Below are 24,463 nucleotides of genomic sequence, written 5' to 3'. Positions count from 1 at the left end.
TCAGCTTCAGTGGCCCTGACATCACCGCCCCCCCCCCCATCCCACTCCCACACACAGGAAAAGCTGTGATGTCATTCTCCCAGGGTGCCACTGGATGTGTGTGTCTGTGTTTGAGAAACAAATAGATGTTTGCTTTTATGAGGAAACTTTTCCCTTTAATAACAAGCTTACTTAGACTTGCTCATGGCGTCTGCGAAAGTGACCCCAGTGACCAATCATCTCCACGGCGTGGTGTGGCGTGGTGTGGTGTGTCACATAGGACGGTCTGGTGGCTGCCGGGAATGGCTGGAGGGGGAATAGTGAAGCTTAACACCAGCCTCAGACTCACTGTCCCTCACTAGGATTCAACAAGGAGCTCTGTCTCTTCCAGTGCCCAGGATGACTTCATCCCAGCAGGAATGTGCTTCTGGTTTCTCTTACTGTTCTCGTAAACACCTGACCGTTCAACCAATAAACAGCCGATCCCCATTGTTCTGCAGTGAAAGGTCAGAATCGGACAGTTGTGGAGGAAAAATAACCCGGTGGAAATCCAGCGTGAAGCAAAGCAAACAGAAGCCTGCATCTGCTGGCTGGTTCACACCGCGGCTAGCTCCTTTCCGGTTAGCTTAGTTGTTAGCCATAACAAACAGCCCTCATACTGACTCTGAAGAGGGGGATTAGCGTTAGCAGGGGTGCTAAATAGACTCCATATTGCTGTGACATATGAGACAGTGCAGTACTCCACAGATTCTTGGCCGGAGCGATCAGCAGTGAAATCTGTGCAAATAACCAGTTCTTGTGTTTATTTGGTCATCACGTTCAACAAACACAAAGCACCTCAAAGTACCCAAAAATCTAATTTTGACAACAAAAGACAAAACCCAAGTTTAATTTATAGTTATTAGCAGTGTGTTGACCTAAGGCTAGGCAGTAAATCAGCACAGTAATATGTTTTGTGTGTATCCACCGTTGCTACTACTGACCAGCTCCAGTTGTAGCTAATCCCCTGGTTTATTTGGGGAAGTCCCATCCATCTCTCCACCCTGAGAGCTCTGTGGTTCACGCTTGGCAGTATAGAATAATATACTGTTATGTTAGGAGAGAAGACCAGTTAGCATTGGGGAAGTTAGAATAGCACTGCCAAAGTCAATGCTACCCCTTAAAACACACACACATACAGCCGCTCAGCCTCTACATGCCTTGGATTCATCTTTCTGCTTTTGTTGAGGTTGAGCCCAAAAGGTCAGATCGCATGATAGATTTGTAAAAGGATATGTTATCCATTTATTGGAGAGGTTATTTTCAAAGGGAATGTACAGATGGGAATGACTCGTCAGGGGGTGTCAAGGAGATTTGGCGGTATCTTTTAAGATGGAACTCGGCGCCGAGCGTAGCTTTTTTTATTGTTTTTTTTGTTTTTGTTTCATTGGATGTTGAGAAAAGCTCCGAGCAGTCGTCAGACTCACCTCACCTCCCTCCTCGCCTCCGTCCACCCCTTCCACTTCTTGTGTCCTGTGGCCACAAAGGTGCTTCCCTCTGTCTCAGGCTGAGTTGGCGTCAGACATGTCACGTGGACGTTGATGGTTCAACCTTCACTCATCCCCAACTCCCGCCCTCAAATCTGTGTTTGTTGTCCCAGATCGCCATGGTAACCAAGAATTCTGTTGACTGACTGCTTGCTTTCAGCGGTCCTAATTGTACTGCAAGTGGAGGACACCTCATTGCCACTCTCAACCTTTGACGGGCCCTATCGGAGCCCTGCAGGCGGACAAGCGAACCCCATGGTGCCGCTCTTCGGTATTTTGATTTAATCGAACTACGGGATGTCGCAAGACTCAGCTTCGTCTTTGTTTTCGATACTAGAGTGAAACACTTTGTCTCATTCATTCTCGGTTCTGCAATGTGGAGGTGGTGCAGTCAGTGTTCAAGTTCAAGAAAAACATGTATCATCTACTCCCCTCTCTTTCTCCACTCCCTCCCTTTCTTTCCCCACACCTTTGCACACCCTGTGCTGTGTATCCATTTTGTTGCATCACACCCAATTTAAAAAAAAAAAAAAAAAAAAAAAAAAAGTGACTTTCTTGGTCTTAGTCTTTGCAACCTTTCAGCTCCATTCCAGCCCTCCTCGCATCACATTTCTTTCTGTCTGTGCCCTCCCTGTTAGTTTTGTCAGCCCAGAACGAGGACAGCTGTCTGTCAGGTGTGAATAGATGCTGTGTTGGCAGAGCTGAGCGCATGACCTATCTTGGATATAATGCAAATATTCTCCCCTCCTCAAAGCTCCAGAGATCAATCGGAATGTGAATTGTGCAATAACGGCGATGGCAGACACTGACAGGTCTTTGGCCTGGGTGGAATTTGGCCTACCCCCCAACCTGGAGAAGATTCCTCCTGCAGAATTCCTCACTCAGTGCTCCTTGCAAGTCAGGTATTTTGTTCATAACTCAGCTCAGATAAAGAAGATGGGTATGAGATGAGAACATTTCCATTTTGATGTAAACAGGGCTCCGGAGTCAACCTAAATCCTTAAACGTGTGGGAGTGGAGATGGAAATTAAGGGTTGCATTTTTCACTTCAAATCTGCCACAAAGCCTTTCACTCCCCAAGGCCATTGCTCAAAAGACAGAGTGGGATTATGGGATTTGCAGTTCTGGTTGAGTTCCAAAACAGGTGTGTAAACTCTACATTGAGGTAACCTAAGGGTTTCTATGACAACCCTGTGGCAATCAGAATTAGGTCTCGGTAATTTTTTTCTCACCCACCTTTAGAGCATTGCCAGTTCAGACAAGCTCACAACAAAAATGACTCAACTGTCAGACATTTGGAAAATACTTGGAATGAATCTTTTTGTTAAGCTTTTTTAAAGAAAAGTAAGCAATAACAGTCCTGTTTTTGGAATGTGGTTCGTTAAAGCAGCCTGGGTGACCAAGTCTTTCCACATTTTTATAAAGAAGAGAGAAAACAACCTTGGGACACACTTAGGTGGTGATGGAAAGCATACGGCAGATCTAAACTTAGAAGACGAGACTTGGCTTCGGAAGGAAGTAGATGTTCTACCTTTGTAAATGTAACATTGAAGACGAACTTGATAAGTGTTTGACATGATTCAAGACTTGAATTCACTGGGCTTTTCAGTTTTTTCCAGAGCTAATGTGCCATTCAGCTGGGGCATGACCACACATTATGTATTCAAAATAAATGTTACAGAGGAGTGATGCAAATAAATCACGCTGCGGTTGAATCGCAATCGGTAAATACCCATAAATACGCTCACAGACAGTAATATAAATGAGTGTGAGTCAGACATCTTGAGGTCTGAGTGTGTAAGGGCTGGGCCGTCACACAGTTTGAAGACAGACTTCATAAGTCACCTTTCTTTAGCTGCGTGGTTCTATCAACAGAATCTGTTGAGTAACCAGGGCCAGTCAAGCCAAAATCCCCTCAAAACCCACAGTCCCCTCCCTGACTCCCCCAGACCCGAGCCCCCAGCCGACAGCTCCTGTCCCCATCCTGTCTGGGCCCACATGGCCTGGCTCTGGATCGGAGACATCACTACGCATTTCTCCTCCCTCCTCTTTCTCCCCATACTTCAGCCCAGCTGTGCCAATGAAGCCCGTGTCTTACGTTTTTCCTGTCGCTTCTCGGGCCAAAAAATGAAAAGGAATGATGGAAAAAAAAAAGAAAAGAGACGGTTAAGTGAGAATGAGAGAGAGAGAGAGAGAGAGAAAGAGAGTGAGTGTCAGTTTCTGGCATGGGTTTTGCTGCCTGCTTAGTTTTCACGGCCCATGGTTTTATTAGACTTTCCGCCGGGCTGCGGGCAAGGTTAAACGTCCACCGCTGGCCTGCTTGGGTTCGAAACCTCATGTTAGCCCCCCTGGCTCCTCTCCCCTGCCACCACCCCCTCCTTCTGGTTGTCCTGCGGTGCCGCTGCCAGTAAAGGACACACATTAACACCCGGGCCAGTAACAGTGTAGGCTTTGTCCACAGCCAGGCAGGCCGGTCCATTAGGCCCACGCTCTGGTCCACACCGCACCAATTAGAGAAGGCAGGGAGCAGAGCCACTCCAAACAGAGGTGTGAGCTTTACAAGGAGACTACAGGTGTGCTCAGGGGGAAATAATGGACTTTATTGCTGATTGGGGGTACTGTGCTACACTGTACACCTTTTTAAGAGCCAACTCTGCGCTGCAGAGTTTTGACAACCTGCGTTTAACCTGCAAACTTGAGTTTCCCTTGGATGTTGGATCATATCACACCCCTGCCTCCCAATTTACTGTAGTTACCAATCTGGACTCTTGTTACATAGCCCCACCCCAACAGATCCTAATATACGATGTATGAAAGGCTGCAACTCATGAAAATTTAATTATCGTCTGTTGATTATTTTTCGACTGATCATTTTATCTAAAAAAAATAAATACATAGTGGGAAGTTTCCAATGACCACAGTGAAATTTTGAGATTGTGTGATTTGCCTGATTGAGCTGCCAAACTAAAACAAATTTAATTTACAGTGATATAAAACACAGAAACACTTTGCAGGCAAAACATTAATTTTCTAGAGGACAACAAAACAAAAATATAAGCTTGAGGTAGTTGTTACTTTGTCGTAATGTCTTAAAACAGAAAAATGCAGTAAGTGTTCAAATTAGAGAGGGTAAGAATTTTGGCTCTTTTGCTTGATAAATGACTCAAAATAATGAATTGCTTATTAGAGGAATACACCAGTTCAGCCAGGGACCTTCGTTGCATGACATAACATACAAACATGCATAACATAACCCACCTTCTCTCACTAAAGAAAAGAAAAAAAAACTCAGATAAAAGTTATATCCTGTCTTCTTTTATAAAGGGGACATGCAAAACATGTAGATGAAAGCAGCTGAGGTCAAGATACAAAGATAGTTCGTAAAAGGGTCAAAATCCAAAAGCATCATATCCTACTCTTCACACAACGCAGCTCACTGGCACCTTTTAAATACATCCTGACTGCTTAGTTAAAACCCAGTGCCTTTCAAACTCCCAGTTACAGTCTCTCTGTCTTCCCTCAGAGCTCCAGAAGACATTATACAACCGTCTCTGGCTGAGTAGCACTCCTCATGCCTACTTGATTTATCTACATGTGTAAAACTGGTGGAGTTCCCCTTCAAAATTATGGTTGATTAACTTTCTCTCCATTGATCAATTGCTTAATTGTCCCATCCTTAGATATGGCACTGGTGTGTCCACGTGAGTGTGTAGCTGTGAGGTAGATGTGCCCGTGCTCCGTGGTGAGATAACAGCCTGTCTAGCTGATGTGCATGAGAACAAAGCTGACAGTCATGGATGCATCAGTGGCAGATAAATAATTGCTGGTTAACATTTGACTACAGTTAGCAGGAGTGGTGGTACCTGTCAGAACAGATGACCTGCCAGGTTAGAGAAGGGCCCCCGGGGCCAGACGAAGCGATCATGCAAAGACAGGACAGGTCTGACATCAGAGGGGGTTTCCATCGACAGTTTATCTACGCTCTGTAGACAAGTGCTATTTCATAATAAACGTGTCAATGATATTGATTCAAAGAACTGAGAACAATAGAAGACTTTGAAGATTGAACTTAGCTAACTATAGCTTTTTGTTTTAAATTGTGTTTGTAGTGTGTCCAGAGAAGAAGCCTGAAGACTAAACAGAGCCTCATTGAAACTCCTGCTCAACATGGCGACAAAGCAACGTTGACGCGGGGGCTCCACGTGACCCGCTACCAACACACAACATGCTGTATTTTCTCAAATAAGCGTGTCTAACCTCCTCCGGTCTGTTTTTACTCAGCCTGCCCAGCGCTGTCGCTTTCCTATGAAATAATTACTACAAATTTGGTGCGTTTGCATGATTGGGTTCATGGGATTTTCCTGTGTCTAAATGGGAGGCTCTGCTCCATGTCAGGGCAACAGTGATACAGTGTGGAGACAGAACCGCGCTGCTACGGCCGGGATGGGCGCACGGCTAAAAGGCAACATTCATCTCGAGCATGATGAGTTTCAAAAGCAGCATGTAGGAGCTCTTAAGAGGTCCTGAAGAGGTTCACGCAAGGTTGTGGGAGATTTATGCACAGTGGAGATGTTGTGTCAGCTAAAAATAGCAAACACTTTGAAGCGAGCTTCAAGCGTTTCTTTGAAATCATATTTTCACATATCCCCACATATCTGCCATTTGGCTTTTTTGAACATAAGACAGAAGAGCCCTGCCAGAGTTAAACCTCTGAAAGCTCTAATAGGCCGTTTAAACCAGGATGGTGGCATTATTAGTCATGACACCTTAATATTTAGTGTTGATTTCCATCAGTTTAATGCTGTGTTTGGGTTGGAGGGTTGGAGCCTTTATTCGCGGGCTCGCCGCGGCATCTTTGCCCCCGCAGCAGGAATAGAGAACACGACACCGGCCCTCAACATGCCGCCAAAACACCCAAAAGACTCGTCTAGCCCTGCTTGTGGCACAGAAATAGTCATTAGGAGCTCATTTGTTTTCCCGCAGATAAAATCCACCATATGCGTCTCCTCAGAATGGGGAGTTCCACTGGGCGATCTGGCAGATGTACCCGCTGTCGATGCACTGATTCTGGACTGGACACTGCACCGGCGCAGTCAGGGTGGTCCTGTTCAGTTGTCATTTTTGTGTGGAACTTCCCTGTTGCTTTTTTTTTTTTTTTTGGCGTTGACAGACTGATGCTCTGAGATTTGCCTTGGCCCCCGGCCCAGATTTGACACCGAAACATTGAATTAAAAGGGAAAATGAGAGAGAAGGAATCTAAAAGGATCTAGAGGCTGTAATGTGAGGTGGAAAGGAATTGATTTTACTCAGGGTGGCTTTTTGCTTTGGCTAAAGAGGACTTGGAGCAGTGGTGGAGGTTTGGAAGGCCATCTGTGTGTGTGTGTGTGTGTGTGTGTGTGTGTGTGTGCGTGCGTGCGTGCGTGCGTGCGTGCGTGCGTGCGTGCGTGCGTGCGTGCGTGCGTGCGGCAATGGAGCGATGTAGAAGATTGGTAGAGATCTCTGAACTTCATTTTCAACAAGAAGGCCTCGATTTCACTTATCTGTTCCTCGTTTCTCCGTGTCTGACAACCTTTGTTTGTGTGTGTTGGACCGAGCTGAACCTCTGTGATATTTATATCCCATGTAAGCTGTAAATGAATTCAGAAGATGCCAACAAATCATTTTTTAATGTATGTGTTTCAGGTGCAAACTTTGTGACGCGTAAGATCAGCCGTTCTGTGGCAAAGATTCACCTGGGCCAACTGGAGAGCTTCAGCCTGGGCAACCTGGACTCCAAGAGGGACTGGGGCCACGCCAAAGACTATGTGGAGGTAAAACACACACACTATAACCGCGCACAAGCCCGGGGAAGTACACACAAACTGTGCGTGCACTGCTTCAGAGTTGAACAGGGTTCAGATGTGCACATAACATTAACGGCGTGTTTTCCCAGATCATTTGAGGCCGTAATATGCGATCTGCATGAAGCCTCCTATGATTCTCTGCCAAAAGAGAAACAGAGATAGAGAAAGAGGGGGGGGGGGGCAGGAGGAGAGAGAGAGGGCCCCATGCTGTGAGGCCGCAGACTGCACTCTGGTTTCCCATAACTCACCCATGTCCCAGATCCCTTCAGGCCCCCATCGCCATTCCCTGAACACCCGCAGAAGAAAGAGAGATATTAAGGGAACGCCGCGTCCTGGGGACGATGACAGAAATACGGTGTTTGTGTTAACGTAATGGTGCCAGCAGCAAGCAGAGAGAGGAGAGGGGAGATGAAACGAACAGTGGGGTCGCCTCGTCCAGGAGCAGACCAGTTTCTGAACGTGTGCCTTTTTTTTTCTCCCAGCGCACGTGTGTGCGTCAGGAAGCGCACATTCCTGTGTGTGCGTCAAAGTGTGTGATAGGTTAAGGTTGGGGTGTGTGTGTGTGTGTGTGTGTGTGTGTGTGTGTGTGTGTGTGTGTGTGTGTGTGTGTGTGTGTGTGTGTGTGTGTGTGTGTGTCTTGCCGAGATGAAAGACTCGACGGGTTGCCATGTCTGACAGCAGAGCCCTCACAGCGGACGGTGTTGTTGTTAGGAGGTGATGGTGGCGGAGGTGGCAGGGGGTGCTCTTTGAGAGGGGAGTCGGGGTGAGGAGGTTACTGTGGGGAAGCGCTGTTTAACTGCAGATCTCAGCGGGGGGTCACTGCGTCAGAGCGGGAAGGTGGTAGAGTGCTGGTTTACGCGGTTAGGGTGGGGCGCGGCAGCGTCAGTGGCGTGGGTCACGAGACTGACGCTCAGTCATATCTTACTGTAACCACGCTGAATAATTCTGGCCTCCGTTGGCAGGAAGTCTGACTTCAGATGGGCGTGGTAACATGGAAGCACAAAAGTTTATTGTTTTGGAAAAAGGATCCATCGCGTGAGTTTCATTTCGCTCCCGTGCAAACAGATTCACAGCTGACAAAATAAAAGATGGTTCATATCATCGTGTTGACGACATTTTGGAAGTAAACGTCCCATTAATTGTCTTTTTCAGACAGATGAGGCGGCAGGTAGGTGCAGCACCTCTAGGTGGAGCGGACTGAACACAGAGTGAATTTTAGAGGCAGGACAATCAAATATAAAGTCAATGAAAAATCCTCAGAGCAGACAAACAGATTCTCGTGTGAGTTTCTCTCTACTTCCTGAACCGAAACGAGAGGATGAAGGTGAGAAGCAAAAAGACACAGCCTGAGTTCTGAGGCTGTCAGGTCACATTCAGCAGGTTCCCTCATCCTGCTGTGTTTGGCCTGTCTGACGGACCAGTTGTGTACTTTTGTGTCCTATTTGAGTGTGTGTGTGTGTGCACTCGCCTGTCCAGGGCACCCTGGCTTGAGACGCTCCAGGTTTCCTGTGGGAACCGCCGACATTCCAGCTCTGGTGAATCAGGCAACTCCTCGCTGCGCGTCTCCAGTTTCGGAAAGGCGGATTTCGGGAAGCCAAACAGAAGCTTGAGGTGCTGAGGGGAACTGAGGTGGAGGATGAGGAAGGAAGGGGGGGTGAAGGGGGGAGGCAAACAGACTTGTGTTTGTGGGACGTTTGTACATTATGCATAAATGAGCCATCTCTCCTGCTGAAAGTTCACCCCACCCTGCAGACCATCAAAAGCTGGCCACCTTCACCCCCTCCCTGCTTCTTTCTCCCTCACTTTGAAATATCCATCCATCCCTCCAGCATCAGCCGTGTGTTGCCATGGCGAAGCCAAACAACTGGCAATTTGTAAACAGAACCATGTGTGTCTGCTTTAGGCTGACAACTGCTTTTCCTCCCTCCCTCCCTCACTCTCCTCACCCCACCTAGGACAGGGAAATTGCTTGTAATTGGCTGTGGATGGATTGCGGGTGGCAGGAGGGGCGTGCTGTGTGTCTGCTCTAACGACGTCTGAAGGCGTGCGGCTGGCTGGGCATCGTCTGGGCCGGGTATCGGGTGTCTGTCCCCGGCAGGCAGACAGACCCGGAGCTGCCCAGCTTCTCTCGATGGAGCCCTTTATTATTATTATTATTATTATTATTATTATTATGGTGTTATGGAGTACAAGTGGGAGGGGGGGGGGGGGGGGGAATCTCTGATCTAATTTTCCCTCAAAGGGGTTAAACTTTGGACCTTTTCAGTTTTGTGACTGTGTTTGAAACTTTTTTTTTCGAGTGTGGTTCACTGAGATTTCACGATGCAGAACAAGTTTCTGAATATGAGGAGACGCCGAGGAGAAGAGGAAACCCGCAGTGAGCTCTTACTAAAGGCCCCGTCTGAGCAGATAAAGACGTACCAGTCGGCCATCTTTACCGTGCACTGCCCTCCTCCCTGCTCCTTTCCTTTGAGTTGGCCCGTGGTGGGTACAGCTGTTTGGAGCCCCCACCCCTCTACCTCCTCCCCCTCTGGCTGCAGAGAGCCATTTCCTGTGTAGAGAAGAGGGCTGGCTGGGAGGGAGCAGGAGCAATCGGCCTCGTGGTTTTGGCCCTCTCTCTCTCTCTCTCTCTCTCTCTCTCTCTCTCTCTCTCTCTCTCTCTCTCTCTCTCTCTCTCTCTCTCTCTCTCTCTCTCTCTTGCCCTCTCTCTCTCTCTCTCTCTCTCTCCCTCCCTCTCCCCTTGGGCTCCATCCTGCTTCACTTTCTCTCTGTCTTTTTGTCTGTTTCCTCTCCCGCCTTGCGTTCTCTGTTCTTCATGTCCCCTCCCGCCTCTTAACCTTTTACTATTTCGCGTTTTGTACTCACAGAGAGCTGCGTCACTAGATCAGTGCTCCACCAAACTGCTGCTCCCTCCTGTCCGGCGCTCTCTTGGCCGAGCAGTTACCACCCAGTTACCAGATATTTCCCTCTGACATCTAATAACCGGCTCTTATTTTTCCCCTGGCGTTGCTGTTCCTTGCTGCCGTAGCCGAACCCGAAACTGTTGCCAGATGAGTCGTGGCTGACCCGCTGACACACAGTCCAGACAAGCCCTCCTCCCTGCTCTTGTCTTGTTCGTGTATTTATTTTCAAAATATAATTACCTGTGAAATTCAGATCTTTGGAAGGTGTTGCCATGCAGTCTCCAGGTGAGTGTGTGTGTGTGTGTGGCGGTAGCTGTCTGATTCCTGGCATTGTGTGGAGGGAGTGAGGTGACAGGACGGCCCAGATGGTGTCATTTTTCACCTTCTTTATTTTTCTTATCCCTTTTTTTTTTTTTTTTTTTTATGTCGCAGCTGCCTCTCTGTGCAGTAATGGTTACAGATGAGGCTAATTAGCCAATCACAGCGCAGATCAGGGCCAATCACAGATGATTGATGAGAGCGGAGGGCCATTCATCACAAGTTTTTGGCCTGGGAGGTGACAGCAGGGGCAGGCTCATGAACCTGGTACAGTAAGTTGGGTCTATATTTTGCTGAGGCGTTTACCCAGCTCCGGGCCTCATTATCTCCCTGAGAGACGGTTTGACAGGAGGTTAGCGCTGATGGACACTTGGTGATTGGCTGCGGAGATCAGACATGGGATGTGTCAGTTTCAGGCTCTGAGTTTCAGTCTGATGCTCTTGATGTTTTGTACAAGACAAAAGAGGGAATCAAAAAAAACTTAACAAACCGAGGTGTTTCTACCAGGTGATACAGCTTCTGTTCAATTCAGTTTAGATCATTTCACCTGAGTGACCACAGCTCCAACTCAGGATGCAACTAATAATTATTTTCATAATTTATTAATTTGTATTTTGATTATTCTCAGAAAAAGAAAAAAAATAGTCTTTGTTTCCAGAGGTGGTGACGTCTTCATGTCAGACCAACAGTCAAAAATAAAAAAAGATATTTAGTTCACTGTTTAAAATAAAGATTAAGAAGCAGACTAATTGTTGCAGATCTAGTCAACAACACATGACATTGTCAGTAGATCTGTCATTTGTCAAACTCATAGAGCAGATATCATCAGAGTAATGGCTTCAACAGTAAAGTTGTGGCAGTGAAAAGCAGGAGCAGGTAGCAGTTTATTTATTTTATAATCAATATTGTGATCTGAGTCCAGATGTTTGCTGGATTTTTCATGTAGCTTAAATTTACTGGTCTTAATGGTTTAATGGTTTTATTTATTCATGATTTGTCTGTTCTAAAACCACATTTTCAGATTTCTTTAAATGTTCATAGTTGGCCAACCTACCACAGGTAGAGCTGGACCTGCGCTGAGCTGCAGGGTTCAAACCTGCGCACTGAAACTTCAGCTCAGTAGTTCACTTAGTGGTGTCGTGGAGGGCGCTGTCCCCTCACTACACTCTGTGGTGGAGATACCTGTGTGTGTGTGTGTGTGTGTGTGTGTGTGTGTGTGTCCAGGTCTTTACAGCGGTGATTCAGGGAGCTGATAAATACCTCAGCCTGCTCTGTAAGGTTTTAATAAACACAGCTGGAGCGGTAAAGAGCTAAAATGGGAACTAATAGGGCAGATGAGAGGGAGCATTAGGTTTCATCACCAAAATCTCCTGACTACATCCAAACCCCCCCTGACCCCTCAACCCCTGATGCCCCAACACACCCACCTGGGAAAAATCATAATGCTCTCTGGTGAGATTTGTGTGTGTGTGCGTGCATGTGTGTGTGTGTGCGCGCTCTGCGGGGGGTTAGGCCAAGTGTTGATCATTTAGTGAGAGAGACTGTGACAGAAGCTACTGTCACACTGACCGGGCATGCCACACACGCAGGATGAGTAAACGACAACAGCTGTGCCCGTGCACAGATTTACGCGCGCACGCGCGCGTGTGTGTGTGTGTGTGTGTGCGTGTTTGCATTAATTGCAGGTGAAATTCGACCCGTGGCCTTAACAGCGGCTCAATAAACTGGGGTTTGCCCCCCCCCCGTGGCTCAGAGTAATAAAACCTCCATGAACCTCCATCAAGCTCATGCATAAAGACACACACACATACACACACACACACACACACACACACTCTGGTCTCATTTCACCAGTGTGTACATTTATAGAGTATGATGACCGAACAAAACAAAAACATTTCATGCCTTTTAAAGGGCTGATAAGGAAATCTGATCTCAGGTCTGAGGAGTTTAATTGGCTCATGGAGCCTTTAAAATCTGTCGTTTGGACTCTGACTGTAGACTTCAGGTTCTCAGGGTAATTGTTTATATTTTAGGGATTCATAATTAAAATGAATTACAGCTGGATAATGGATCCCAGTGTTTATGCTTATGTTTATGTTTAAATCTTTACTAAGACTTTTACCAAAAATATCTGGTTTATTTAAAAGGGGCTGATCAATTTAAAGCCATTTTTGCACCTATTTCATGTCACCGTGCAACCAAACGTTGTGTTTTCTTCACAACTCAGAAAACACCTCTGGTGATAAAAAAAAAAAAAAGGTAAATTTGCAGTTCAGAGTTGTGATTTCTTTTTTTCCTGGATTATTAAATCAAATCAAGTTTCAGACAGTCAAGCAGCTTTATCTTAAATGTCTATTTTTTATATAAAGTTTTCAAATTGTGATTTGAAAAATCTTATCAAGTTAGTTCTGGTTACATCTTCGGTAGATTTTGGTGTTTGATGTGAAATTTGCAAAAATGATTCAACTGAGTTTTTGCATCAGTGATTTATTTAAAAAGGTTTTATTTCCACCCATCGTGACACAAATTATCTTTAAAACAATAAAACCTCAAAGTAAAGAGCCTCAAATTCAGTGCAGTTTTTTTTACATATTTGATGCAGCTGGATCGACTCATAGTAAAAGTTTGGCTACTTTTATGGCAAACTACTGTTTGTAGAGTTCACAGTTTCGTTAAGTGGATGATTCATTTGTGTACTTTTGGCTGGACCACAATAGCAGAGCCAGTCACATGAGTGATGAAGTTACACTATTGGTCGGTCGACGGAGTGTTGGAGTTTCTCCACTGGTCGTCGCTCTTCCAAAATGATTTGGTGCAAACAAGCAGTGCTGCCAAATTCGCACCTTTGTGGCTTGATTGACCGACTTTTATTTAAAGAATCACCAAGCGACACATTGAGTGACCTTCTGGACAAACCTTAGCTTCTCTCCTCTTTCCATAAAAGATAATCAGCCAGTAGAGAGCCGGGCTTTTATATCTGAAATCACAGCTCAGTCTTTGTCTTGAACTGATGTCACGGTTATAAAATCAGGATTTTAACAGCCGCTTAGAAGCGACTGCTGGTTAACATTTGTGTTAATGGGCCGAGTGTCAGTCACTATTTCGCTCTTGTCCTGCTTGACAACAGAAACAGAAAAAACATGTAAATGAGAGCAGCTTTATTGGGGTTTCAGCATTAAAATACTGTATAAATAAGCACAGAGAGCAGGAGAGAGGCAGACACCAGGCAGAATGCAAATAAGAATACATATTGACCTGGTGTTGTTGTGTTACAGACGCCTTTTGCATATTTGACAAACGTTACTGTTGTTAATAAGATGAAGACACAGACAGGTAGACAGCTGCACTTGGATAAACACTTGCATGTGGTGAGATATGATGATAAGAGTGTAATGAATTGGGTGAGAGACTTAAAATAGATTTCCAGGGAGGCGCTCTTGCCCCATCTTGCCCCCACGTGTCCAAATCCTGCATCATCAAACATGGGGTGAGTGTTTACCGTGGCATCGTACCAGAGGGACAGAGGAGGAGGTTGGGGGGGAGTCGCAGAGCAGCGAAACGTTGAATATTTTCACAGTGCTCATAAATTAGACCTGAGGGAAGATAAATAGAGGGAGATTGTGTAAAGCAGACTCCCTCTTGCTGCTCTAACAATGGAAGAACAGATAACAGACAGATCCTTGATAGGAGAGACTCTAGGGTTACCGCTCTCGTGAGGGGGCCACTGCAGGGTTAACCTTAGTGTGTGAGGTTGTGTGTGTGTGTGTGTGTGTTTTCCTGCATGCATGTGTATGGGCCCTGAAATTTCAGCAGGAACCTCTGCAGCTTAGCAGACAGAAACCTGACCCAGGACATGTCCTCATTTCTGGGGTGAGACTTGGGGCTTTGCAGGGAACGTCTCTCTTCTTTTTCTCTCTGTTCCTGTTCGGTTCATTTCTGTCCTACCCCCTCTGTTTCTCTCCACTCTGTATTTGGCCGTACGGCTCCCGCTGATTGGCTGAAAGAGCCGGTTCAAAGCTGCGACTGGCTGGAGCACAGCTGGGAAAGGGAGTGACAGCGGGTTACTGGAGCCGGAAGTCCTTCAGTGTTAAACAGAGTTTTCTGCTCCTAAAATCAATAGTACAGCGTTTCCACTGGCGTTATGGCAGATTTGTAACTTCAGAACCTGCTACACGAGGCTGTGAACGCTGCACTGTGCAACCTTCAGCCAGACCGCGTCACTGTTTTTTCATCACAGTCTCAGTCAGTACTCCATATTGTGCTGTGTCCTGCAGTCACTGAACAACATCACCATGTGAATAGTTGTGATTTGTGTGTGTTTCTGCTTCACGTATCGAGTTTGAGAGTACAGCAGCTTTAATTCATGTTTGAGCCTGAGTGAGGCCTTCGCCTGAAGAAGGTCACTAAAAAAACAGCTGTAGTTTTAAGCCACACTCAGCATCAAAACACACAGGTTGAGCTTCATTTCAGATGTACAGTTTGCTCTTTGGACATTATTTATTGATAGGAGAAGGTTTTTATTGATTATTCCTTTTAGAATATCAAACCTTCCCATCAATATTTTTCATATGTAGCGTGATTTTTCTATTAGCATCTTGTGTCATCTTGTTTTTGTTCTAAATCATCGTCTTCCATCTTTATTTTTAGCTGTAATGTCACAGTTACTTTTGTCATCGACTTCACCAGAACTTATAGATAAATAGTTTTCACAGTTAGTATATTATTGCACAGCTTTGTCATATTCACTGCAGACAGTGCAGTGACATTGGAACCTGATTTTTGCAGATCTCATTCATACGTTGTGTGTTTTTGTTACCTGGGTCTGTTCTGCGTTTGGGTTCAGATTCTGAGATGCAGTGTTAAACATATTGAATCCTGTTAAACTTTGTTTTCATTGCCTCATCTGCCTACACACACACACAACAGTCTCATTGTTCAGGGTTTATGATCTTTTTGGAGCAGCATCCCCTCAGAACAAAGCACCTATAACTTATGACCTCCACTTACCTCAAGGTCTCCTGCTGCAATGAAGCTTGTAAGTCGCTTTGGATGTAAGCGTCTTCCAGCTGAGTCAATGTAATGTAATGTGTTATCCTCTTTTGCAGCAGGAGGCTTTGAAGGTGATTCAGTCTGACGTATTAACAACTTCATTTTTCTCGTTTCAAGGTTATTACGTTCAATAAAACATTTGAAGTCAAGAACCTACAAAAAAGCTTCACTAAAACCATCTTCCTCCTCCAGGTTAAGAACCACTTTTGGAAGTAGTAATGCACTTTTACGTCGGATTTAATACAGTTTTATAGCAGTATTGATCGTGAGTGCTAATTATTTTGAAATCATTGGAGCTAAAGATTAATGATAAATTTACAGTTGGCATGCCGGTGACGTTTACTGCCTGAAGGAGTCAAAAATGACCAAGTGGTGGTTGTCTTTGCCTTTTAGAACAAATTAGAGCCGTGTGTCCAGCTGGACGCCTGAGGCAGCTCTGGTATGAAGATTGACTTTTTTTTTTTAAAGGAGAGAAGAAAAGTTGAAAGTCCTGGAAAGAACTTTTTGGGTGCATTAAAATCTTAAATTTGCTGTATGAGCGTTTTCCATTTATAGCCTTAACATTAAGAATATATCTTTATAATGGTGAAAACAAGAGAAATGATCGTACCAATGAGCTTTAATGGTACTCTAGGATATTCAGTATTTTTTCCCAAGTTTATATTGTGTGTGTGTGTGTGTGTGTGTGTGTGTGTGTGTGCAGCAGCAGCAGCAGCAGCAGCAGCTGGCCGTCTCCCTCAGACTGACAGGCCTAAGATCTCCCCTGCTGGGTTGAGGATGAAAGCAGATGCTCTCCTCCTTCTTCTCCCGCTCTGTTTTTCTCTCCTCGCCGCCTTGTGTAACCAGAATCCTCAGCTTTCATATGGAGCCTGCAGGATAGTTTGCACCCTGGAGTCCTGTAGAAAGCAAAGACTGACAGGCATTCCCACAAACATGCACGCTCAGAGGCAGGCACGCACATACATGTACATATGCAGATTATTCATATAAGGGAGGAAACTTTTTTCATTACAACAAACAAACCAAGAATATGTCCCTACTCTGAAGTCCAGTCCACACAGAAAAATAACATAGATTGAAGAAAAGGAAACAGAACTGACTCTAATGTTCTGCATGTGACACCAACCTTTCTATGAACCTCGTTGTTTTCTATCAGAGACAGTTATCATTAGTTATAATACTTGATCTGCCTCCTGTTACCAGCTCTTGCTTTTTGTGCATTTATCATGAAAACTAAGAAGAGGAGTATGAGCCAATCACAGTCCAAGATAACACTGATTGTTCACTCAGACGCAGTTAATTTCATTAAAAGTTACAGTTGTGTTGTCAGTTTGTGAAGCTGTGTGTTTCTCCTCTAATGAAAAACACATCACTTCATTTTGTGCCAAAGTCATTTTAGCAGATTTCTCAGAAAACTTAACCAGTGGAGTGAAGTTTTCCTGTACGGGCTCCAGTTTGGTAAAGTTTCAGTACTGATACCAGAAACAGATAGATTAGATATCTGTCTTTGAAGGAGAGAAACATCCTCTGCTCCTAAACACTTTCTTCTTTTATCAAAATTAGACATTTTTAAAAACTTAAAAAAGTGAAATGCTGTAACGCTGCTGTACAGGAACGTAACTGAAATAAAACAGTAAAACATTAATCACACAAAAGATTTAAATCAGGAAATATCTGATTAAAGAACAGGTTAACTCAGCTGACAGTCAGACCAAAGTCTAAAGATGTTTTCATTACTTTGACCCTCACGTTCTGCAAAGCAGTGTTCAGTAAATAAAGGCTGAGGTTGTCTGTAACTGTGCTATATTTTTCTCAAAGTCACTCACTTCCTGTTGTAAACATGCTCACGTGACCTGAAGCTTATTTCACTTGTCTTGATTTACAGCAGGAATGTGTTGTTTCTCACTTCGACCTCGGCTCTGCTGTCTGTGGTTTAGTGCCGCGTTTCCACAGGTTTGCGAGGTGCCGGCTTGTGTGTGTGACAGAGCAACAGAGTCATACCTCCCACCTGGACAGAGGGAGCAGGGCAGAAGGAGAGAGGGCAGGAGAGGGTGAAGGAGCAGAGGGAATGGATGGGATGACGTCTCCAGAGGAGGGGTAGACGGAGGGAAGAGGGCTCCGTACCCTGCTGGGGAAGGGGGGGTGAGAGAGAGAAGCTGGAGGCAAGATGCACTTTTTCTTACAGAAACTAGTCAAAGCAACACCAGCAGCGTTGAGGGCGACTTTATTAACTGGTTTCAGACCAGTTGTTGATACTCAGCGCAGCCACAGAAGTTTTGATTGGACACCCAGCTTTAGTGATGCCAACAAATCTTCACTGACTGGAATCAAAGTGCAGTGAATAGAGAAAGAGGCCGGTCGTAGGTAGTGAGTCCACAGCTGCTTTGTGAAGCTGAGACACTCCCTGATTGGGAAGCACAAGTGTGAGAGGAGCCATAATGCAATAATCCCTTCCAGCCGTGTGTGTGTGTGTGTGTGTGTGTGTGTGTGTGTGTGTGTGTGTGTGTGTGTGTGTGTGTGTGTGTGTGTGTGTGTGTGTGTGTGTGTGTGTTGTCACACAGAAAAGGCCTTCAGAGTCTTGTGTCGTGACATTTTAGGGAGTATGAGTGAGAGTCGGGGAGTGAAGTGACTTCACTGGTCCAGCAGACAGCACTGATGGAGTGGAGGGGTATTTAGGGGGGTTGGGGAGCGGGTCATCTTGTTTTTAATTGTCTGAGGAGTCTGGCCGACTCTCTGGGACTGGAATGTGTGTGACCTCCTCTATCGCTCCTTCACACTCCCTTCGCTCGCCCCAGTGTGTGTGTCTCTCGCTCTGTCAGACGGCCGAGCGGCTCGTGGGAAGATTCTCCGTCCAGACTGCAGAGTGTCGAAACCGAGCCAAATATCACAAGAGCTCAGTCACCGTCTCAGCTCTCTCAGCTCTCACTCTTTCCCCATTACATTCTTGTCTGACTGACTGACCCCTTTGATACTCAGCTCTCTGTGCGCCTATCACTCGCTCTATGAGTATAAATAGCTCCCTTTGTGCACATAAGAAAAATATTCATTTGCATGTGCAAGCATCTTTGTGTTTGTATGATATACAGTTTTTACTTTGGGCTTCCCCTGCACACATCCCTCTACCACAGACACACACATGACCAAAAGCGGCTTTAAGCAGCTTTATTTACTGATGTGTTACCACTGATGAAGTCACATAAAGACGTGAGTGTAGTGAACGAGCGACAAAAGCAAAGCCCCTCCTGAAAAACCTTTGTTCACTTTCCTGCTTTGAGGTGGCTGAGATGATCGATTCACTCTCATGTCTGTACGCTAATAATGGAGCTAGGGCTCGAAGACAGTTAGCTTAGCATAAATACTGGAAACAGGGTGAAACTACTAGCTCAGCTCTCTCCAAAGTTAAAAAATGTGGCTCTAAGTAAAGAGTTAGGTCACGTAACTACCTGTAAAACCATCAAACAAACAAGAAACAAGCCGGAACCTGAGTTTGGACGTGTTGATAGGTGGATTTTTGAACTTTAGAGGAGGTCATGTGTTCCTGTGCCTCCCCAGTCTTTGTATTAACAGACATGAAAGTGACACCACGCTCATCGTTCGGCAACACAAACTTCCAGCAGGGGGTTCATCAGAGATGGCGTTGATTTAGTTATATGAAGGCAGCCGACCCCCCAGCCTGGATAGAGATAGCAGCTGTAGCTAACAGTACAACAGTCCATGCAGTCCATGGGCTCAGGCTTTTTTAACTTTTTAAAACGTTTTTCATTTTTTCTGCCGACATCCAGGCTTCTAGTTGGGATCGTGTGTCCTTATAAATGTCTCTTTATCCGTCAACTCTTTAAAATATGTGGCGGTTTGGAAAAGACTCAGTCAAACAGGTTTTACATTTTACTCCAGTCTGAACTGAAGTTACTGAGGAGCTTCAGTAGAGAATAAATACTGTTCACAGTAAATTTCATTATTTCATTGTATATGTTAATAAATCTTTATAAAGAATCTAAAATATGTATATATTATAAATCAGTAATAATTGAATTTTGTATTTTGAGCAGTTATTTAAATCCACCTCAGTACTGTATATTATTTATGAATTTATTTAACACCCCCACTGTATCCCCACCAGCGACCCTAAACATACCAAAAACACTTCCTGATTTAATTTTATTTATTGTGCCTTGATCTGAAATTCCCCTTAAGTCACCTGTTACTGTTTGTGGCTACATTTTGCTCTCATGCTTAATAATGTCAAAGCACTTAGTAATGCTGGATTTGAAGAGTGCTGTGTTATTATCATTATCATATGAACCTCCACAGCTTAGATCACCATCGGCTGTGAGACAGTGAATAAACTCTGTATAAAAAAGGATCCAGTTGGAAAAAATCCATAATTAAGTTGGTTTGGTTTCACATCCGACTCATGAATGTTGTCTTTGTCTTGTTGCTCTCCACTCAGAGCCCCCCACTCATGCACAACTGCCCCCTCTAACAACCTGATTGTGTTGTTTTCTGAGCTGAACACAACTCCAGGTACAGAGAGCGGAGTGATACGGTTCCAAGCAGCGTTTTCCCGCCAGGTCCACTGACAGCTGCCTGTAGTCTATTGAGCGTGGCGGAGACAGCATCCCAACCAGTCCACTTCAAACAGGCCTCATGGCTTCAGTGGAATGGAAACATTTGTTGGGTCACAGCACTGAAAGCCCGTCTTCCCTCATCGCATAACACCAAATGGCTTCCTCATGTTGTCTGTTTTTTATTAGACTTCCAGTGGATCCACGTTCACACAGGCTCATGATATTAGAGCGGGAGCACGTCCCCGTGCGGCACACCCGCTCCCACACACAGAGACACTTTACACTTGCAAACATGCTGGCACGCACAAATGCACAATGCAGTGTGCCAGGGAGGCGACTGGAGGGACAGGGTCACGGTAATAAACTATACTTTGTCCTTGTGTTAATATTGTTGTACACGTATTCAACCACACGCACAACAACGTTCAAGGCCAGTGCGTAATTGGTGAGGAAACGCTGTGCGGAGGTGTCGGTCTGATGGATGAGGAGAGAAGTGACGCTGCGTTCAGAGCCGCTCTCTGAACCACAATGAGGCTTTCACTCAGCGCGCCTCGTTTTGAACTCTATCCTTATTAAAACAGCCCCGATGGAGAGCTGTGTATTTGCTTTAAGGAGGTGGGACTTTCTCAGGGAGTGCCAGGGATCTCTTTTTTTAATTAAGTGGCCTCGGCAATATGAGAGTCTGTGTGTGTGTGAAAGTGTGTGTGAAAGTGTGTGTGTGTGTATGTAACCTGAGGGGAGGCCCTGTCTGTGACCTGCAGTGATAGTGGTGGTTTGTTTTCATTCTAAACTTGCCCCAGAGTCACTGGTTTTGCACCTTATTTGACCTCAGCTTGACCTGGCCGTCACCGCTCCCTGACCTTTCTCTCAATGCCAGAGCTCAGTTTTTTTTTTTTCTTTTTTTTTTCTTACAGTGTCACCTCTCCATTTCACTTTTTGCTTTCTGCTTTAGTCACATCCTTTCCTTCCATTTTTCCTGCCTTTGCTTCACTGTTCTATGCCTCTCCTTCACCCACCTCGCAATTCCCTTACTCAGCTTCCCAGCAACACTGAGCTGTTGTGCACATGCGCGTGCACACACACTCACTCAATCAAAGTGAATGATTGCACATTTGTCTTGACAGTTGCTATAAAAAGAGCCGCCCACTAAACACTGCAGTCCTCTCATTATATCATTACCGACCCACAGCAGGCAGGCAGCTCTCTGACTTCTGTCTCCCTCTTTCCTCCTCTGTTCTCAAAGTCTCTCTCTCTCTTGGTGTTTTCATTTATGTCTTCAGAGCACAGAAAAGAGCTGTATAAAAAGTACAAGACAGGACGAGAGGAAAAGAAAAAGATGTGAGTGGCGCTGCGGTGTGTGAGGTGGGGACATGCGCCACGGCTGAGGGGGAATCCCTAGCTCTCCATTGTGGAGCAGAGGCTCCATGGCTCCAGGGGGCAGGCCAGCTGAAGTGTTTGTTTATGTCTGTGGGCCAGAGGGGAGAGACGGTGGCCATGTTCAGCAGCTACATGAAAGTCCCTGAGCGCTCTAATGAGACGTAATTACCATGCGTGTGTGTTTACGAGATTGCGAGGGAGCGAGGAGGAAAGAGAAGGAATAAGCACGTTTCACCCTGCTGTGTTTACTCCCTCGTCTTTACAAATCTTACGTTTTTTTTTTTTCACAGCGCAATAGTTTGCCTCGTTGCCCTCCAAACCAGCGCAACCTCAAAGTATAGACCTCGCAGATTGGTGACTGTCACGGCCTGTCATGCTTGTTTTATTCCCTGAGATGTTGAGCAGCAGACTGGTGTGACATGCTGCGAGGTGGGTAACGTAGTCTCTCATGTGCTGGCCACGTGGCCGAGAGGACTCAAAAATACACCAGAGACAAATTTAGAAGAGAATAGATGCTAAGAAAGGTGTGTGATTATGTCCTGAAAAGACTGGTGAGGATGAGTCACCAAGCTGGGACCAGTGCTCATTTACCCACCTTTTTTTTTTTTTTTTTTTTTTTTTTACTTGAATGAATAGTTGGATGATGAAACTGGTGTTGTTTTTATCTTTTTGATATATAATCAGTCAATCCAATTAAAAGACTCAAATAATAGTGTAAGACTCAGTGCCATAGATTTCCATTGATATCAGAAAAGCAGAAATTAAAAACCTATAAAAGAAGTGAACCTTTTCCTTCATTCATTATGAGGAGATACCATCATTACACGATCTGTGCAGTGGTATTTTATTCCCCTGAGATTTTCAAACTAACTGTAGAAACGCTGAACTGTGTCCCCAAGCATGTTCAGTTCAGTCTGATATGAAAAACTCTCCATGGATCAAAATACAGTTATTATCTCATCCAATGCTGATGTGTTAATAAAGCTGGTACTGTAGTGCAGGAGCCTGACAAGAATCTGATCCTTGTACATTATCATCTTATAAAAGTAGCTAAAGCGTTAGCAGGCAATGACCTGTTGACGACATAAGTCCTCTTTCTGTTCAACTGATGAGTGTAAGCTCAGCGTTCACTCTTCTTTTAGCTCTGCTTTGGTCTCCACCAACTCCAGAGAGAAGAACATGCCTCTTTAGCTGCTAGATGTTCCACTTTCTTCACCAGCTATTTGCTAACTGGTCTAACTAACTGGTCAGGTAGAGAACAGAGAGTTTGTAAGAGCTCATCTGCTGGAAACAGCTGCCTGATGCTGCTGGAAACATTGGGAACAATGTGACAATGAGACTGAACAGTTAATTTGCTGTTGAACCAAAACAATGAGCTAAAAGAGGCTGAGGAGGGAATGTAGGGATTATTATTTAATGAGGGTTTGTCACTGCGACCAGGCGTTGTTGGTATGAAAATAAGGATTGAAGGAGCTTCAGTGGACTTTATGGCACCAGTAGCTAAAATGTAAATGAATGTGTTAGTCAGTGTTAACCTTTAAAATAAAACTAGGGTTTATCACATGACACAGTTTTTGATCTAGCATCTCAGCTGAGCTAACGTCCTCAGGGTGTGCTGTCTGTCATGTCCCGTGCGTGGGCAGACTGTGATGAGCTCTTTAATGGCCTGGAACTGGAAATATGACTGTTTGTATTTACAGGCCATTAAGAGCTTTCCACTGGCATTCACACTCTCTAACCAGAGAAAACACAAGCTGCTGCACAGCAAACACCAGCCTACGTGTACTCTATGCCTCCGCCGCTGAGAGCTCTCTCTGTGTGCCTCGGAGTATGTGTGTGAGCGCGCGGATGCTCGCCGCCCCAAAATAGCATGCGCCCCTAATTACGGCTGCAAACACAGGTGTGGAAAGCCAGGCCTCCCTCCGCCCAAAGTCCCAGACCCACTGTCCAGCACACAGCACCCTGTGTGTTCCTGTTTGGGAGCACAGGAAGTCCAGACTGTGTGTGTGTGTGAGCGTGTGTGTGTGTGTGTGTGTCTGTGTGTGTGAGCGTGTACAGTTGTGTGGAAAGAGAGTGTGCAAATGTGTTTCTTCATCTGCAGAGAGTGTGTGTGTGTAGAAGCAGAGTGGCTGAAAGAGTGAGTGAGTGTGTGCATCTGAGTGTGTGTGTGTGTAAGAGAGAGAGATTTTGTGTTTGTACATGAGCGAGTCCAGACCACACCCTTTGAAGTCGGCAGTGCAGTGTGTTGGGGTTTGGGCACGGACACACAGCCCCTCCACTGCCTGGCTGGAAACCCTACACTCCACATCAATCAGACCTGCCACTCATGCATTATTCATATCCCAGACACACACACACTTAAACACACACTCTCATCCTCACACTGTGTAGTTTCTGCCCCTTATATCTCCAGCTGGCAGCTGAAGTAAAATAGGGTGGGTGGCGCTGCTCTCGGGGGGTCTGCTCACATTCAGCCTCAGCAGGTCAGAAACAAAGGTGGAGTTGTGAAGTGTTTTCTGTTTATCCATAGCAAGTAGTGGCTGGACACATCTTGAATGATTAAAAACAACCAAAAAGTTTTTAATGTCATTTGAGTCCTCAGGCCTTCGTCAGGTAAAACTCTCACCTGTCTGTGGACACTGTGGAGCGCACGAGATTTAAAATTAAAAAAAGTTTGTCCTTGGACGATAAGTAGAGTTTTTTTCCAGAGCTGTCAGCTGCATCACACAGCCTTCATCAGTGGATGGACTGTGTCCAGTTCAATCCATCAGACAGACACACTGTCATCCTGCCTCAACTTTGACCTCCTGTACTGTCAGTAGCTGTGAACACACAGTTTTCTTGTGCAGGGAAGGATTATAATTTTCATTTTGGATGTACTAGTTTACGTCATCGTG

General features: G+C 45.3%; 1 protein-coding gene across 1 annotated transcript in view; it reads left to right on the top strand.

Annotated features, from left to right (window-relative positions):
- The window catches only part of gmds (GDP-mannose 4,6-dehydratase), a 164,220-nt gene that overhangs the window by 58,777 nt on the left and 80,980 nt on the right, over nucleotides 1-24,463 (top strand). Inside the window, exon 7 of the mRNA XM_071486565.1 lies at nucleotides 7,188-7,315. Coding sequence (XP_071342666.1) covers nucleotides 7,188-7,315 — 128 coding nt within the window. The remainder of the gene's footprint in view (nucleotides 1-7,187; nucleotides 7,316-24,463) is intronic.

The sequence above is a fragment of the Trachinotus anak genome, unplaced genomic scaffold (genome assembly GCF_046630095.1).
Source record: "Trachinotus anak isolate AG129_WGS33_773 ecotype Australia unplaced genomic scaffold, CSIRO_AGI_Tana_v1 ptg000010l, whole genome shotgun sequence".
Taxonomy (NCBI): domain Eukaryota; kingdom Metazoa; phylum Chordata; class Actinopteri; order Carangiformes; family Carangidae; genus Trachinotus; species Trachinotus anak.
This window is presented reverse-complemented; position numbering and strand designations above follow the sequence as displayed.